This window comes from Lontra canadensis, unplaced genomic scaffold (assembly GCF_010015895.1).
Source record: "Lontra canadensis isolate GAN:19392208 unplaced genomic scaffold, GSC_riverotter_1.0 scaffold10, whole genome shotgun sequence".
Lineage (NCBI taxonomy): Eukaryota > Metazoa > Chordata > Mammalia > Carnivora > Mustelidae > Lontra > Lontra canadensis.
In genome coordinates, this window is record NW_022631004.1 from 4,042,432 (window position 1) to 4,061,465 (window position 19,034).

Consider the following 19,034-nt stretch of genomic DNA (forward strand, 5'->3'; position numbering starts at 1 on the left):
TTGATCAGAGCACGTTAGCAGGCAAAACAGTCTGGGCATTGCGAAGAATAGCTTTTAACTGCCCATTTCCGGGATGGAGTTCTGAGCGCCTAACCTCTGACTGCCTGAAGCCCACCCATCTGGAAGCCAGGCCATGCCCCCGCTGCACTCACTTACATTCCCATCGTGGTTTGGGCAAGAGAGAGGCTTTCCCGCAGCCACCGCGGTGACCGTCTCCAGGATGGAGGACTCCTCAGCGTCGCTGCCCGGCGTTCGCTGCAGCACGTCCATCAGGTTCGTGATGAAGAAGTTGTTCTGGAGCGCGGCCACCCCCTTCTCGGGCAGGATGGATGTCTGGCGGCACACGGGGCAGGAGAGGGTGAGGCTGTGGGCGGGAATGTAGTTCTGCAGGCACCTGTCATGGGGGCAGAAGCAGGGGGACTGTCAGCACAAGGGGCTCACAGGCTATAACGGGACCAGCTCCTTTCACAGGTGGCACGCATGTCCTCTGCACCTGTATGGGCTCCTTTGTAGAAACTCCCACTCGAGTCTCCTTTTCTAGGAAAATAAGATTTCCGGAACCAAGAGGTAAGGTGTACTCACATGGGTACTGTCAGCTGATGGGATTAATGATGAAGCTCAAGGAGAAGGATAATATCATTGACTCTGGTGGTGTTCCATGGAGCCTCGCCATGCTCAAGCAGCACTGGCCTCTCCAGGGAGTTTGGAAGAAGTGCAGAATCTCAGGTCCTACTCCGGGCCTGCTTGAATCAGCTCCCCGGGGTGCTTTATGCACAATGAAAGGTTGGGAAGCACTGTTCAAGAATATCCAGTGTCGTGTTCACAGACTTGTGGACTTTTACAATGGGGAGAAACGGGTCAAAGTTTTCCACTGGTGTTGAAATGTTTTTTTACGTACAAATGCATAAGCAGATCTCAGATGTTAAAAACATATCCCGAGGGGTGCCTGGGTGGCTCGGTTGGTTAAGTGACTGCCTTCTGCTCAGGTCATGATCTTGGAGTCCCAGGATCGCGTCCTGCATCAGGCTCCCTGCTCAGCGGGGAGTCTACTTCTCCTTCTGACCTCTCCCCTCTCATGCTCTTTCTCACTCTCTCAAATAAATAAATAAATAAATAAATAAATAAATAAATAATCTTAAAGAAAGAAAAGAAAAGAAAACCATATCCCGGGGAAAATATTGTATTTGAAGCAGGGATAGGACACCCAGAGACACATCAACATGATCTTTTCTTGCCTCTACTCAACAGGCAATTGATTAACTCAATCATATAATTAGCAAAATGCATTGTTAATAATGACTTACATATGTGTTGCTCGCTAGATTCAAAGTACTTGCAAAAACCCCATGAAGTAGGTACTTTAGACACATGAAGGAACACAGGCAGAGGGAAGAAAAGTCACTCTCAGAACTCCGGTGGAAAAGGGCACTGGGCAAACCCAGTGCAAATCCAGGCAACTGGGCGTTAGAACCTACGGTCTCCATAACTACTGTGCACAGTGTTTGTTTCCCTGTTGCTCCACCAAGTGGAATTTGAAAACCTCTGATCTAGTCTCATTCCTCTTACTATGTACATAAGGAAACTGACATCAAGGAGGTTAATTGACTTTCCTGTGTCCCAGAAGTAGCTATCTCTGAATCAATACCAGAAACAAAACAGCTTTTGCTAAGGTCACTGAGAGCATCTACATCCAGACAATGGACATTTTTTACTCCTTTCTCAGTAGCACTCATCAAACTTGACCACTGCCTCCCAGCTGTTCTCTTTTGAAACTTTATCTTCCCTTGTTTGTGACAATTCACGTACTCGGTTTTCTGATGTGCTCTATTTTTTCTGCTGAGCCACACAGTCTGTGTGTGTCTCCCGGGGACATCATATCCACATGCATGGCCATACGTACAACACTCCCATATTTCTATTTCTTCCACAGATGTCTCCTCTTAGCCCCTGATCTCTACACCAATAGCTTTCTCGGCATTTCCCCTGAGATGTCTCACAGGTCCTGAAACTTGGTATGTCCAAACCCAAAGCTATGTTCTACCCCCAAACCAGGTCCTCTTCTCTCTCAATGAGCAGTACCTCCATCCATTCATCTAGGCAAAGCAGGTACTGGAAGCCATGCTGAAAACAGTCATTTCCTTAGTGTCCATTTTCCACATCCAACCCACCACTGAAGGCTGGAAATGCCTAAATACCTTCCAATGTTTCCAATTCTTGTTATCTGATTTACACCATCCTTTCCTGGGTTTTTGGAATAGCTCTATACACTATCACCCACCCTCAAACCCTCTAACCTTTCTCCATATCGCAACCAGAGTGACCTTCTCAAAACTCATTCCACGTATTACATAGGGACTTGTGATAGGATCTTGAAAATCTCCACCACCGGCCATCAGATGGAGGAACTGAAGTGGATGGGGCTAGACCCAACCAAGAGGGCTGGGAGCAGACCCAGGACAGCCCAGAAGTGTTGCTTCTTTTTTCTTTTCTTTTCAAGATTTTATTTATTTATTTGACAGAGAGAGAGAGATCACAAGGAGGCAGAGAGGCAGGCAGAGAGAGAGAGGAGGAAGCAGGCTCCCTGCTGAGCAGAGATTCCCGATGCGGGGCTCGATCCCAGGACCCTGAGATCATGACCTGAGCCGAAGGCAGAGGCTTTAACCCACTGAGCCACCCAGGTGCCCCTTCTTTTTTTTTTTTTTTTTTTAAGATTTTATTTATTTATTTGTCAGAGAGAGAGAGGGAGAGCGAACACACACAAGCAAGCAGAGGCCGAGAGAGAAGCAGGCTCCCTGCAAAGCAGGGAGCCCGATGCGGGACTCAATCCCAGGACCCTGGGATCATGGCCTGAGCCAAAGGCAGCGGCTTAACCGACTGAGCCAACCAGGTGTTCCAGAAGTGTTGCTTCTTACTTCTCAGGGCAAGTAAATGGGAGTCAAACAACTGCCTGGCTGGGCACTGAGCAAGGGCAGCTCAGCCAAGCTCAGACTGAGTGGCCCTCAGTGCTGTATAGAAAGGGGCCGACTGCTGCACATCAAATAATGATCGTACCATGTAAGCCCAGGGGTAGAGGGACATTTAGCTGGTGTTCATGTTTTAGATACACCCATTAAATGGGGAGGAGAAAAATCACTCTCCATTTAGTCATTTTGGAATATGAATTACAACATACATACATCAAAGTATAAAACGAATAAAGTAAAAGGTGCTAGTGCCCTAAATAACACCACTAAAACAAACAACACTCTACACACACACACACATACACACACACACACATACACACACCCCAAAATAACCCTCTAAAAAGCAAACAGACAAAAACCCACAATGACCAGTAACAAATCCACCTTTTCCCTCTATCCATGGCCTGGAAGGTATGGTTATTCTGTTGCAACTGACATCTTCCAAAGTAAATCATCTTTAACAAATGTATATGAAATTGATGGCAAATGTAATTAGCAGTGATTTAAAGCCATTGGAAATACCAATTTCCTCTTCTATAATAAGAATTAACACATTTTAATTATGTCTGTTTAATAATAATAGAAAATGTATTTAACAAGATGCTATAAACCTAATTACCATATCTGTTTTTAAGGAAAAAAAATATAACCTTATTACCTACAAACTTTATATGCTTAATTGCTTACATGCTAAGTTAAATAAGAAGGTAAAGATGTATTTTGATAACTGATTAACTCAATGGAAAAAACTATTCAAGAAGGATAAAGAAATGTGTTTTCATACATAGCAAATTGCATATTCAGGTAATTTACAATTATTTCATACACACAGTCTTTTCTTCATCTGAAACATCCCATGTTCCTTAGTATACATCTTCTGAAGTATCTTTGAGAGGAAGCACTCCCTTTTAACTAACTCCTCAATACCTAGGTATTTTACTGATGTGTTCTTTGGAAGGAAATAACAGATTTTTAACTGGCCCTCACCAAAGATCCTCTGTGAGGGAACTGTGGTCAGCAAAAATTGTTTGACAAAGAACAAAGGAAAAATCTTAAATTTTTAAATTTTAAAATATTTAATGCTCCAAGTCCTGGGAGATGAATCTATAGCTACTGGATTGCTTTCTCTCACTTATAATGATTTAAAATAGAATAAATTATTGGCAATTCATGATTATGTTTCTAGATGTCTATCATAAGCACAAAAGACTTACTGTGCCCCCAGGTAAAAGGAGAATTCTGGAAAGAACCCTTTAGTGGGTTGTAAGAGATCGATCTGTGACAGTCTCTTCTCTGGGGACAAAGGAGGCTTACCTCTCGCAGAAAGTGTGCAGACAGGGGAGAACCTTGGGATTCTTGTACCGTTCTAGGCATATACTGCAGATCAGAAACTGCTTGTCAATCTGGCGCACCACAGGACTTGGGATGTTGGTGGCTTCACTGGCCATCCTAGACCACTGACATGGGAGGCCGGCTGTCTTTGACCCTGCACGCTGCTGCTGTCAGACAGGAAAGATACATAATAACTTGTAAGTACGCATCCATCACTGGTCCATTCCCTACAGGCGTTGTGCTATGAATACAGGAGAAGTCCATGCCGGTGACCTCAAAATGACCATAACCAACCCTCAATGCCTGTTGATTTTGTAAATCAGTAAAATGGTCACATGCTCACCATGCAAATGAAACAAATTAGAAGTAGTGTGTTGTCTAAAGAGGCATGTTTGCTGGGTTTCAAAACAGACACAGTTGAGGGGATAAATACTTAGATAGCTCTGCCGGTTCATGTCTTCATTCATGACTATATTTGACCATATGCCTACAGTCTTATTAAAATATAGTCTGTGAGGCACTTGGGTGGCTCAGTTGATTAAGCGGCTGCCTTTGGCTCAGGTCATGATCCCGGGTTCCTGGGATGGAGCCCAACATCGATCTCTTTGCTCAGTGGGGAGCCTGAGTTCTCCCCTGCCTGCCACCCTCCCTGCTTGTGCTTCCTCTCTCCCTCTGTGTGTGTGTGTGTGTGTGTGTGTGTGTGTGTATGTGTGTCAAATAAATAAATAAATAAGGTCATATCTTGAGATCCAGCCCCACTTGGATTCCCACATCAGGCTCCCTGCTTAGCAGGGAGCCTGCTTCTCCCTCTCCCTCTGCCTGCTGTTCCCCTTGCTTGTGCTTGCTCACTCTCCCACTCTCCCAGATAAATAAATAAATAAAATGTTAAAAAAATATATGGTCTATATTAAATAGTATTAGTCTCATTAAGATAAAATGTTTTCCCGACTATTGTGCTTGGATAGGATCAAAATGTCACTCCGGAACACGCCATCTTGACATAAGGATTATTTTGAGCTGAGAGCGACTGGAAATCAGGAGACATGGTGGGGACATGATGGGGTGGCCGGAGGGATTGGCGGGAGGGGGAAAGGGGGTGTGGGTACTCTGCTTCTCCAATCTTCCTAAAAACAGAGCATAGACTTCCCATTTGTAAAGAAGCCCCACTCTCGCAAACGAAAAAGAGGAGACTTAATCATCCCAAGAGAGAGCACGGGAGGGGAGTCTGCGTAACAAACCTTACTAAACCACCCTATGTACCTTACATTTCCTGGGCGCTATCCCACAATGTACTGCTCCTAAACCCCCCTTCCCTTTGTCTGGCCACTTCTCCACAATTTGTCATCCTTTGTTAAAATAGTACATAAGCTCCCAGGTCAAACTGCCTCTTTGGGTTTTCACTTCCTTTCTGTGAAGCCCGCATGCATGTAACATTAAAAATATTAAATTAATAAACATCCATAGAATACAGTATGTATACTATTTTGGAAAAATGAACTACCAATAAAATGTGTACACCTTTCTCTCCTGATAGTCTTTTTGTCAGTTTAATTCACAGGCTTCAGTGATAGAATTTAAGTGTGGTCTGGACCCTGTGTTTAAAGCTGGGCAATCCATCAATCACATTTACAGAATCAACAATTCTACACTTTTTAATGGAAACTCTTTTCCAAACGTGAATGGTAGTTCTTTCTCCCCACCAAATCACCAAATTTTTTAAAAGCATGTCAACTTTTATTAAGAAAATTCTATTTGTATGTATTTGAGTATAATTACATATGTGACACATCCATTTTCCAACTCTGTGTTTCTAGATAAGCTCATTAAAGAGCATGATTAATAAACAGATAGAACCTTGTGAAAGCACCTGCTATACAAGAGTGTCACGTTCAAGTAGAACTCTCTGCATTTGTTAAAACAGTGTGTGACATATCTAATTAGCCCGCATTATCTGCTAGCTTTTTCATAAACTGTCTCCCCAAAGAACTAGTATAGAGAATGATATTCATTGATTGGATTAAATGTGGCTCATCTCTCAGGAGCTCAAAATGTTGACACATCATCTGCTTTTCTTTAACCATATCCCTATGACATCAGAATAGGGAAGGGAGGGCGCCTGGGTGACTCGGGCATTAAGTGTCTGCCTTTTGCTCAGGTCATGATCCTGGGATCCTGAGATAGAGCCCCACATCGGGCTCCCTGCTCAGAGGGAAGCCTACTTCACCCTTTCCCACTCCCCCTGCTTGTGTTCCCTCTCTCTCTCACTGTGTCTCTGTCAAATAAGTAAATAAAAATCTTAAAAAAAATATATAGGAAAGGGAAGGATGGATTTGTCTGTCTTTAAGATAAGGAAACCCAAGCTGAGGGTTTAATTTAAATGACTAACCCAAGGTCATCCAGTAAAATCAGTGAATCCAGAAGCTCAGATTTCAAGTCTTATGCCTTATCTGATAGCTAATCTTAAACAAGTTTAACACTTTCCAGTATGGGGTGTGTGTGTGTGTGTGTGTGTGAGAGAGAGAGAGAGAGAGAGATAAAAATTATGGGGTGCTCACTGCAGTAGCACTAAAATTGGAATGATACAGAAGATTGGCTTGGCCCCTGAACAAGGATGATGCCAAATTTGTGAAGTATTTCACATTAAAAATAAAAAAAAGCATATGAACTTTTCAGTTAAAATCAATTAAAAATAATTTTAATTTTAATAGCTTTTGAAGTTTCATATCGCCCTTTGAGTTTCATATCACCCTTTGAAATAATCACTCATGATGAGTATTGAAAAAAGAGAGAAAACATCATATTGGTTTTAGTCTTTTTTTAATCTTAGAATTTTAGGGTTTGGGCAAGAAAAAAGAAATTTGTTTTAATTGCATGATATACATTGGCTAAATGAAATTTCCTGAGGTGACATTTCTATCCTCAACACTGAAATAAAAACATTCCATTCTAATTTTTATCCTAATTTTATGATCATTATTGTAGTGGGTGAGAGTAAGTCTTTGTTAGTATTGTTAATTTTTATGGTAAATTAAGTTTAGTCCTGAACACTGATTTAAAATCATGACAATATTACTGATCTGTCACAAGTGACTTGTTGAAGACATCTGGATTTGCAGGACTCTCAGAATCAACACAAAAGCTTTCCAACCCCCAAGGATTCCCCAAACTGAGACTTTGCCAGGGTAATGATCATTCCCTGAGTATAACTGGATACCCACAACAGAAAACCACTTTGACTGCTCCTAAAGGAATAATGTGCTGAGGAAAATGGAGGCACAGAATGTGCCAATAAGCACCATGGGAAGCTCTCCACCAGTCTGAATACGCCGCAAGGAATACACATAAAATGTATGACAGCCTTTAATCACAGAGTTTGGGCCCTACCAGTTTCTGGTCGTTTTGATTAGAAAAGCAATAAATAGTTGTCTAGATTCTCGGCTGTTCTCCTTTGCCCCATGTTGGTTTCTGAAGTGTCAGAGATCTCTCTTACTCACAAGGCCAGCAGAAATAAGCACGTGCTAGAGAGATCAGAACACTGAACAACTCTTCTCTTGGAGGCCCACAAAATCAGTTTCTGGAGGGGTGCACCCCAAATATGCCACGGGTGGACTTCTGTCTATGAAGGAACCTGAGTCCTTTCGGATGTAGGAACTAGCACCACACATACTGACAAAAGGCCAATAGAAAAGAAGTGGCAGAGGAGGGGAGGCAAGCAGAGCCATTTTTAAACTATATATACAGCCCACATAGTGTGTTGTTGACATGAACCAGCCATGAGAGCTCTCCCTGAATGGGGAGACTGGCTGAGTTTCCTTCTCAGGGGAAAACCAACAGCAATACTGCTTACAGAGGGGTTCGGGCCTCCTCTCAATAGCACCTTCTCAGACCATTCTGTTTAAAATTGAAACTTGTCCCCCTCACCCCCCCATCCCCTGGAACTTGCTACCTCGTGTCCTTGCTCTATGTCTATCTGTAGCACTGGTCACTTTCCGCTATAGTACGTAATATGTTTATCTGGCACATTGGCTCCTCCCCACGTCTCCAGGATGTAAGATTCACGAAGGCAGGGATTTTTGTCTGACTGCTCACTGCAGGAGTCCCAGCACCTAGAACTGTTCCCGGAACATGATAGACACTCCTTTCTTTGAAGGAACTGAACAAGTCAAGTGTCCCATGGGAATGGACTCAGTCTGAGTAGCAGAAAAGAGTGGCATGAGCTGACTTACACAACAAAGAGCATGGTTGTCACCAGTCACGTGAATGTTTTCATTTGACATCAGACATTACCTGCCTTCCCGGGTGATCATCTAATCTCTAGCAAGATAAGCCATCAGCCAGAGGGTAAATATTCAGGGACATACTTTAACATACTCACAAAAGCAGAAAAGAAATTGAGAACCACTGAGGACACCTCTGCGCGGAAATACAAAGTCTAAGAAGGTTGACACATAAATTCCTCATTAGTAGGGTGTGCCAACTCAACAGCTTTTGAGGGTAACAGCAATGCAATGAGCGTGTAACAGAATCCTTGGGCATAGAAAAACCCTATCCCAGCATTTCTTGCCTCATGTCATCTCTGGTTTTTTTTCCTGGCACACGTTCTCAAATCTCCTAGAACTTGATGGAAACTACAACCAAGTGGAAAAGCAGAACTTGAGAGGAGAGGAAAAAAAAGGAAAATGCCTGTGTCCATAATTCTAGGGTTGAGACCACAATTCCCACCCCAGATTATACCATTTAGATCAGAAAATGATCCCAATGTTTTATTGCTGACACCAAAGTGAGAAAGAGCAGGAAGGGAGGGTGGAAGACAAATGACAATCTGAAAGCCTTCGTCTTGAGAAGAGGAGAGAGTTGGTGACAACTTGTTGGCTGGGCTAGGAAACATGGTTGGGAAACAGGTCAAGATTCCTTTAGAAAATAAAGTTTGAACATGTGATTTGCGGGTAGGAGGCAGCATATTTGATTATATACCATCGTAAAGGCACTGGATTCCATTTCTATTTAATTTTATGGCATTTGTGGGTGACTGCTTCTCTTTGTCGCCACTTAGCCGGCTTTATCTATTATCAATGTTACATTTTTGCTATTCTTGGACCAATGACAATGGTGCAGACACACTAAAATCAGCTTCCCAAGAAGTTAAAAATCTGACGGTGGATTTGTAGAAAGAAAATCTCAAACTATTAGGATTATCTGTAACTCACAATGTTCTATCTTTTACCTGCCAGGACAGGCAGTACCTAGAACTCAAAGCACTGGTGAAAACATGATTAGGGAAACAAGTATTCTCAGATTTCAAAATTTATGAACATCTTATTATTCACCTGCAACTGAATTTTCATTGATACAGAGGACTTGACTAGAAGAAAGAAAGGAGGACAATCTTCAGTGAAATTAAAACAGGGTGACCTATTTCTAGTTAAATCAAGCATCTATCCCAAATGGGCCACTTCGTAAATTAGAAGGCCAGATGCAATATCTTTTCTGATAGTATGTGCATAACATGTGTGTCTGGGGATAAGTGGCTGTATCTTCAGGAGGCCTTCCGCTTTAACTTCTGTCTCCAGGCAAGGCGGTGCCAGAGCTTTCCAAGGGTTCCTCTTGTTTCCAGGATCAGATGTATGACAGCTTCCTCAGGTTGCTGGGTCTTACCATAGGGAAGCTGAATTTTGGCAAGCCCCCAACTTGTCTTTAGGAGATTTATACCTATTTCCTCCACCTCTTAGTATAGATAACTGTTTCCCATTGCCTTCTTCATAGAAGTCCTCACCTTTTATAACATCATGAAGTCAGTTCTTAAGATCTGCTTTGGGTTTTCTAAGTTGCAGAAGGCGGGATCTGTGTGATGGAGTGTTAAGTGGTCGAGCTAAATGACATTCATTTTACAGTGCCCTGGGACAGTCAAGACCGTGGGATCTCCTCTCTCCTTGCCACGCCTCCTCCCTTGTTCGCCTTTGGGATTACAAGGAGGCTGCATATTCTGGGACCACAAAAGAGGCAGAGGACGACCAAGGCCCTAAACTCTGGGAGTTGGGTGAGGTTAGCAAGAAGGGGAAGAGAAATGTATTCCACATCAGAACGTCACAAGGCATAGTCCCACGCAACAGCAAACCCCCTTTTGCCCCTGGTGGATAGGAAGTACATTATTTAATTCTATTGTGATTAGAATAAATGTTTACCTTAATACGTTTTCAAGAAGAAGAATAAAAAGCACTTAATGGAGAAATGGAGGCGACTGCAAACATGAAGGCAGGCGAGGGTAAAGTAAAAGAGAGTAGAAGGACTAGCACGCAGATAGCAGTAATAAAGCTATCCTCCACAGTGCACTTTGAATAATTACACTGGGCTCATTTTTACCTCAGTCTCTGATTTAATCTAAACCTCCACATTCGAGGAAGAAACCTGATCTGATCATTTCAGATAATCCTCACAATAATAATATTCAGAGAACTCCAATAGCCAACCCCATTACAGAACAAATTCTGTTCTGACACTAAAACCCTTACATAAGTAATAAAGGGCACAGATGGCATCAGACATTTAAAAAAAAAAAAAGCGATCACAGGTGTGTGCAAATTATAATTATGCCACAATTAGAAGTAATTCAGTCACATTTTTTAAACAAAAGAACTATGAGAGTAAATAATTTGGCAGCAAATTTTTTAAAGTTTGAAAGTATTTCTCTTCAAAAATACATGAAAATATTTTGTTAAAATCTTAGTTTTAATCGAGAGATAAGGAAGAGAAGCACAAGGGAGTCTTAAAGATTAAACCTAGGTTAAATTTTTTAAAATTGCTACATAGATAGCAATTTTTTTGACTTAAAGATAGAAGAAGGTCATAAGTCTGGAGAAATTAATGTCTCTAATATCCAAATGAAGAACATTTTCAATTCTTAGTAAGACAAAGAATGAATATTTTTACTTATTTCACAAGCAACAAAATCCACGAAGCTTTTATCATATAAATTAAAAAAAATAAGTCCTCTCAGGATTATAATATTAACTATGGTGAAAAATATGTATGATTTTACTCTCCATTTTTAAAATATGTGGAACGTATATCGTGCATTCCTACTTCTTGAAATAGGCACATTCTATCAGAGAACGTTTGTAGATTCAGTCTTATTTTAACCTTTCCAATGCAAATCACTTTGGTCTTTCTAGGAGAAAACTGGAAAGAAATACTTAGAGGTTTAGGAAAGGCCACTACTCACGTCTCTGTAACAAAAAGCTGCTTTCACAGCACACATGAAACTTCTCATTGTGTGCTTGCTCGGGAGGGGCGTGCATTATTGAACATTACAGCGGGTTAGGACCTATACTGCTGAAGCATGTGCCCGAAAATAATGAAAGGCACCAGAAAATAGGTTCACACTAAGCAGAACTGAATCCTAGTACTTAAGAAATCATTTTAAGAATCTGGACAAACAATGCCTCTCCTTACGTATTCTAATCTAAAAATAAATAAATAACAAAACCGTTAACAATTTATTCACAAGGAATAAAACCACAGTAATCCGATTGAAGCCAAAAAAACAAACTAATAATTTTTAAAATGCTTCATTCTGAATCTAGGTCTGCTCCTTAAAGCAGTGACATTGAATCTATCTTAAGACAGAAACATCATTTTACCTTTTGGTTCAGAAATCCGCTTATTAACATTCAGTATTTAGCTTAAAATAAATAGGCTTTCTACTTGCTTTCCTACCCTCCCAAAATAAGGAATAATGACAGGGTGGGGCACACTGGTAGAGAAAGCTGTCAGAAAAATCATATCCAGTGTTTCAGGAAGCAAACCTAAGGTTCAATCCGAGGATTTTTTTTTTTTTTTTCCTCCTGTGTAAAGCTACCATTGAACTCCACCCAGATTTGAGTCTACTTTAGCAGCAGGAAAAAAATGTCAAAAAAAACAAAAAAAAACAAAAAAACAAAAAACAAATCCTCTTCTGCATATTTGCTGAACATCAATGGCCTTCAGAATTCAGAGGGTCAGAGTCATGCATTATGAATGAATGGGTTTCCAATGGTAACTGGGAACCGAAGCCCTCAACCCCAGGGTTCTCCGACAGAGGACCGGGTGGGGGAAGGGTCGAATCACACATTTTCCTCCACCCTGGGGTATGGAGGAAGGAATCCTGTAACTAAAATATTTCATCCCCATCTTCCCACCCAACGGAGAAATGCTATGGGTTGGGGGGAATCTTCTATTTAAAATAAGCTGAATACACATTAAAATGGAAGACAAGTAAAAATAAAAATCTAATCAGATCACACTAGGAACTCGAGAAGAAAATCTTGCACGACTTTCTCCCTGTTCTCAATTTGGTGCCTTTGTTTAAGCAAAGAGTGGTCTCCCTCTGTCTGATAGTTACAGAGCATGCAGCATCGCCGAGAGAGAAGGGCAGAGAAAAAAAAAAAAGAAAGAAAGAAAGAAGGGAAAGAAAGAAAAAGAAAAGGGGGGGGGGGGACAGGATAGAGAGAGCAGGAGAAATCAGTTACCCAGCTGGCAATATAGTCAGCAATCGGAACATTTAGGACCTACCCATTTCTGCAGACAGACTAATCAACGAGGCAAAGAATTAAATCCTCCCAAAGCCTGTCGCGGCAGCTCCGCGGCCATCCACAAGAACAATGCACATTCTGCTAACCTCCCAAGTTTGGAAGCACCATGCAAAGAGACTGGTTAAAATTCCCTACCACGCAGTGCAGCCATCATCAGAAGCCCGGCATATCTTCTGCTCTATGGAGTGATGTGCCAGCTGATGAACAGAACAGAGGAGAAGAAAAATGGAGGAAAAGAGAGAAGGCTCAGGGAAGTCGGCAGGAATGTTTCTGGGTCATTAACAAGTGGGAGACCCCTTTCGGTCTTGAAACCAATCAATCTTTATCTTACAGGACATCTTTTTCTCACTCAGCGTCTGTTGAAAAGACTGCAGCAAACCAAGCAAGGGATTGTGGGATAGGGATGCAGCAGCGAGCTGCAGTGAGATTCGCGGGTGGCTTGCTTTCCCCTCTGAGTCAGCAGTCAGCTGTTTCCACGCTCTCGCGCCGGGCCGCCCAGAGCCATCGCCGAGCGTGGGGCTGCACGACTAACCCCGGGAGAGGCACCCCCGCACGTTTGCCGGCGCCACGCAGCAAGGACAGGCACCCGAGTTGCAAATCAAAGAGGGGGTGCCGATGAGCAAAAAGGGGGATGCAGCGAGAACGCATTCTAGAAGGAAAACCAGGTAAATCAGAACCTCAGTTCCAGTTTAGAGGTGTGTTTTGCGAGTGTGTGCGAACACACACTTACTTCCCTGGGTTAGGAGAAACGCGTCATGTTTCCTCCGGCTTTAAGTAGCTTGAAACACAAATGGAAATGGATAGAAATGCAAAACAGCCCAGTTCAACAAGCATCTACTATCTTTTCCCCTCTTGGTATGTACCCAGAAATGGGTCTATAAAATACAGTTCCCCAACATGGAATAATGCAAATGACATTCTTCTGCTTTTTGTGGTTCTAATTATTTGACAAAATCATGCGGTACATTCATTTGCTTCAGGGGGTAAACAGAACCAGTTGTTTTGCTGTTGATGGGAAGGTTTTTAGTTAAGCGTTCAGAAACTTGACAAACCTTACATACATACATAACTTGCTTTCCTAGCAGGTGACTGAACTTATTTTTTAAAAGGTTTTACTAAAATAAAAATGATAAAGTAGCCATGTAAAAACAATTAGATCCTCATATTACAAATAATACTTTAGAATTTAAAAAGCTTACATATCAGAATGGAACTTAACAATAGTTTCCTTTTCTAGAGCAATGGAGGCAGGGAACCATATTGTATTCTATACGTTGTTTAGTTACTAGCTTAAAAGTGGACACTCAACATTTTATCTAATAATAAAATCACTGGGGCACCTAGGTGGCTCAGTTTATTAAACAGCTGCCTTTGGCTCAGGTCATGATCCCAGGGTTCTAGGATCGCGCCTGGTGTAGGGCTCCCTGCTCAGCAGAGAGTCTGCTTCTTCCTCTCCCTCTGGCCCTCCCCCTGTTTGTGCTCTCTCTCTCAAGTAAATAAAATCTTTAAAAAGTAATAATAATAAAATTGTTAATTCTCATACTTGATTACATTAATATTCATCACATTCTTTCCATGCAGTCAGGCACTACATTGAGCCCTGTGATGGGGCAGTCAGCTCTGCAGAGCAGTTACAGTTTCCCTCCGGGGAGCAGGTCATAGAGAATCCAGTGAAATCGACAGACCCAGGACATGCCAATTTTGCCATGCTATTTCAGATGGTACCCAGTTCTCAAAAGCCCGGGTTAACACCCTGTTTTAAGTTATGTTCTGTGGGACGCCTGGGTGGCTCAATCAGTTAAGAGTGACTCTTGATTTCTGCTCAGGTCATGATCTCAGGGTTGTGGGTTCGAGCCCCATATCAGGGCTCCCCTCTGAGTGGGGAGTCGGCTTGAGATTCTTTCCCTCTGCCCTTCCCCTCACTGATGCGTGAGCTCTCTCTCAAATAAATAAATCTTAAAAAAAGGAAGTTTTGTTTTTTTTTTTGATAACTTTACTGGGATATAATTCACATACATACAATTAACCATTTAAATTGTACAAGTCAATAGCTTTTAGTATATTCACAGGCGCAGGCAACCATCACCACAGCCAGTTTTAGAACATTTTTAACATCTCAAAGGAACTCTATGCCCTTTAGCTATCACCTCTACCTTCCCACCGCCCCACAGTCTTAAGCAACCATGAATCTCTCTGTCTCTAAGTCCCCTCTATAGATTCTGGACATGAATTTAGAATCCTATAGTGGTCTTGGGTGTCTGGCCTTTTTCACTTAGCATAATGTTTTCAATGTTCATCCATATTGTAGCTATCAGGATTTCGTTCCTTTTTATGGTTGAAAAATATTCCATTGTACAGATTTAGCCTGTTTTGTTTATCCATCTATCAGCTGATGGTCACTTGGGTTGTTTCCGCTTTTTGGTTATTGTGCATAATGCTGCTATAAACATTCCTGTACAGGTGTCGGGTGGACATATGTTCTGTTGTAAACGTTTACAATTTAAGTAGCACTGACTCCTAAAACTCCAAGCAGGCTACCCCTGCTCCATTTTACCATCCTTGTCCTAAGACAGTCCAGCACAAAGGAGCCTGACCTGCATGATGGGAATGTCCCTCTTCTTTCCACTTGTGCTGCCGCTGGCCCTTTCTGAAGCCAAACTCATTGAATGCTGACCTCTCCCCCAGAACATCCTCTTGGCCTCTCTCCTCCTCTCTTTCCACTCAACCCAAACTCTGGGGCACACACCTGGAGAGCGTCTCTCTTCTGAGAAGATGGCGGGAAAGCGGAAGAGATCCTTGATCTGTGGCTGGGCTTGTATTCACAAAAGGTTCACTTACTCATGTGGTCATTCATTCCAATGAATATTTATTAAACGTCCAGTGTGTGCCAGGCGCTGAGCAGTCATTGAGCATCTCAGCCCTCAAGAAGGTGGATATCTGGTGCGGAAGGCTGATCAGCAAGCAGGCAATTGCTACACGGAGTGGTGAGCGCTTTGACAGGAAGAAGTGGAGGCTCTGGAAGCCCACAGGAGGGACACCCTGGGGCAGGGAGGTGTGGGGTACATTTCAGGCATAGAGCACAGACATGCAAACACTTGGAGGCAAGAGATGGCTTGACAGCAATAGTTCAGTGTGGCTAGAGCCTTAGGTGAAGGTAGAATAAATGGTGGTCAAATGTGTTTCTGATCTTTTACCCGGAACTGGGAATATCTCTTTCTCGGAAACAGCGTTATCTAGGACAGTTGGGTTCCAAATACCTTCAGCACTATGGCTTCACTACTGTATGGGTAAATGGGTTTGGAAGGCTCAGTCTGCAACCTAACAAATATAACATTGTTTACTATAGGAAGATGCAGCCTCGTTTTTAGTGCATGTCTTGGCAAAGGACTGTAACTATTTATAAATTGGGCCTTGGGTTACCACAGGCTGTGTCAGCAGACCACAGCATCTTCTCCTTGGCACTCCCTGCAACAGGTGGATGTTGGTGGTCGTGGTTGTTGGGATACCACAGCTCTAAGGTTCTTTCTGAGATGGAGCTTGCTTAACTGAGGCCTCACACAGCTAGACTGGAAGGCTGCAAGGGCAGAGAAGCATCCCAGATCCTTGGGATAGAAGCTGCCACACACCTCCCTGACTTCTTGGAGCTGTCTCGCCCCTCCCACTGTTTCCCTCCCATTGAACAGATATTAGTGAGTTAACTGTCATCAGCCACTTTGACCGTGATGTACACTCAGGAAGTACACAGAGAGTGAATATGAAACGAACAGAACATGTGTCAACTAAATTGGGCTTGGCAAGATTCTGGGAGACAGAGATCCAAAATGTACTGACCATGTATTATGGGCCAAGTTCCACCCAAAGCCCTTTATATACAGCCTACCTACCCCTGATCAAGGAACTTTTTTCTAGAAAGTAAACTTCTTAGGATGGCATACAAGGTCATTTAGGATCTGGACTCTGCCCTCCCCAGTCATACTCCAGCTCCAAGACATGCATGCCACCACGCTTTCTTTAGTAGTGGCTCTCAACCAAAAAATGATACCTCCCCTTCATGAGGTGGTAGGGTACGCATTTGGAAATGTGAAGGGGCATTTTCCATTGTCATATTGATTGTGGGCTCAGGGAGTGGGCTGGTACTCCCAACATTTCGTAACTGGGGCAGGGATGCCAAACATCTTCCAATACATGGGAGAGCCTCATACAAGTACATTTGTGCCCTCCAATTACCAATAGCCCTCCCTTTAAGAAACGCTAATCTCTTGGGGCGCCTAGATGGCTCAGTCATTGGGCATCTGCCTTTGGCTCGGGTCATGATCCCAGGGTCCTCGGATCGAGTCCCGAGTTGGACTCCCTACTGGGTTGGAGGCCTGTTTCTCCCTCTCCCACTCCCCCTGCTTGGGTTCCCTCTCTCGCTGCGTCTCTCTCTGTCAAATAAATAAATAAAATCTTAAAAAAGAAACGCTAGTACTGGGAATGCTCTTATCTTTTCCTGACTCCTTTCTCTGTTTAATGCCACTGAATTCTTCAGAACTCAGCAAAGACACCATTCACTTTAAGAAAAAATTCCCTGACTCCTTCTCCAATTCCAAATTCTCCCACCCCCAGTCTAGATTGGGATGACAATGGCCAGCAATTGACAGTCTTACGTGCTCCATAGCATTCTCTGCTAAAAACTACTGATGGCTTCATATTTTACCTCTAACTCCCCAGCCCCTAGTGTAGTGCCCATCACACAGTACGTGCCCAGTAAATAGATACAGAACGATAAAAGTCCTAGAAACAAATGAGTGACATAATATGTTACAAAGGTAAAATTCATCTCCAAACTGGAAAATAGTTGGAGCATTAAGGATAAGCAGTTCTTCATATCTGACTGGTGGTTTATAATTTATTTAAATAAATATTTATTTATTTATTTTAGAGAGAGACAAAGAGTGTGAGCAGGGGGAGGGGCAGAGGGAGAGAAAGACAGAGAGAGAATCCCTAAGCAGATACCTGCTAGGCGTGGAGCCTGATGCAGGATCTGATCCCAGGACCAGGAGATCATGACCTGAGCTGAAATCAAAAGTTCGGTGCTCAACTGACTAAGCCACCCAGAAGTCCCTGATTGATAGTTTATAATTCCGAATTCGCCTTCATAATACCTTTCCTCTTTGATCTGCAAAGCTATTCTAGAAACAGAGGAGGCATCATCATTACTATAGGGGAAACTGAGATTCAGAAAGGTTACATGGGGCACCTGATTGACTCCATTGGTTAAGCGACCTACTCTTGATTTTGGCTCAGGTCATGGTCTCAGGGTGGTAAGATGGGGCTCCATGCTGGTTGTGGAGCCTGCTTAAGATTCTCTCTCTCCCTGTGCCCCTCCCAGCCGAGACAGTGCTGACCCACTCTCAGAAAAAAAGAAAAATGAAAAGAAAGAAAGGTTACATGACCGGGCCACGGTGGAATAGCAGTAGTGTGTAAATGTGAACTGGAGTTCGGCAGGGTCAAGCTCCCTCCAAAGACTCTAGCGGGGGATCCTTCCTTGTCTCTTCCAGCTTCTGGTAGTCCCAGGCACTCCTTGGCTTGTAGGGACATCACTCCAGTCTCTACCACTGTTGTTACATGTCTGCCTTCTCCTTGTGTGTCTCTGTGTCTTCACATGGTGCTTCCCTCCCTTGTCTCTCTCTTTTCTTCTTAAAGGACCCCTGTCTTACGGGATTAGGACCCACTCACATGAAGTATGACCTCATCGTAACTTGGTTGCATCTGCAAAGACTTTATTTCAAAGTTAAGGTCACATTTACAGGGACAGTGTTCGGAACTTCAGCCTACCTTTCTGAGGGACGTAATTCAACTCCCAACACCTACCATGGGTGAAAGGTTAACATGAGGCCTGGGCTGATGCAGGCCTGCCCGAGAATAATCTGGTTTTCCCACAGCAGTGTTCCTTTGAGAGCAGTAGAGTTAAGATAAATGGGGAATGTTACGTTTGCTTCCTTTGTGGGGTGCGCCAGTAAGACTGTGAAGTGGCTACATAACTCGAATGATATAAAAGACTGGTGGGGGAAGGGGGTATGACCCCCATATACATTGGCTCTCATCCCTGGTACATACCCTAAGTGGGTAAGGGGGCAAAGGAAGCTGCTTCGTCTCCAGTGGGATAAACATGCCATGTGTCCTGGTC

The 19,034-nt window shown here is 43.0% G+C and overlaps 1 protein-coding gene and 1 pseudogene across 8 annotated transcripts in view; one reads left to right on the plus strand and one right to left on the minus strand.

Moving 5' to 3' along the window:
• The window catches only part of TRIM2 (tripartite motif containing 2), a 159,868-nt gene that overhangs the window by 45,872 nt on the left and 94,962 nt on the right, over positions 1 to 19,034 (minus strand). For 4 of the 8 annotated variants that reach the window (XM_032855496.1, XM_032855491.1, XM_032855493.1 and 1 more), the window contains exons 2-3: positions 4,281 to 4,465; positions 157 to 394 (exon numbers count right to left, since the gene is read on the minus strand). In XM_032855496.1, coding sequence (XP_032711387.1) covers positions 157 to 394; positions 4,281 to 4,414 — 372 coding nt within the window. In that variant the 5' untranslated portion in view covers positions 4,415 to 4,465. Of the gene's footprint in view, positions 1 to 156; positions 395 to 4,280; positions 4,466 to 13,000; positions 13,257 to 19,034 lie in introns of those variants that run through there. The other 4 variants (XM_032855492.1, XM_032855498.1, XM_032855495.1 and 1 more) reach the window with 3 other exon arrangements.
• On the plus strand, positions 6,846 to 6,943 carry LOC116866774 (annotated as a pseudogene).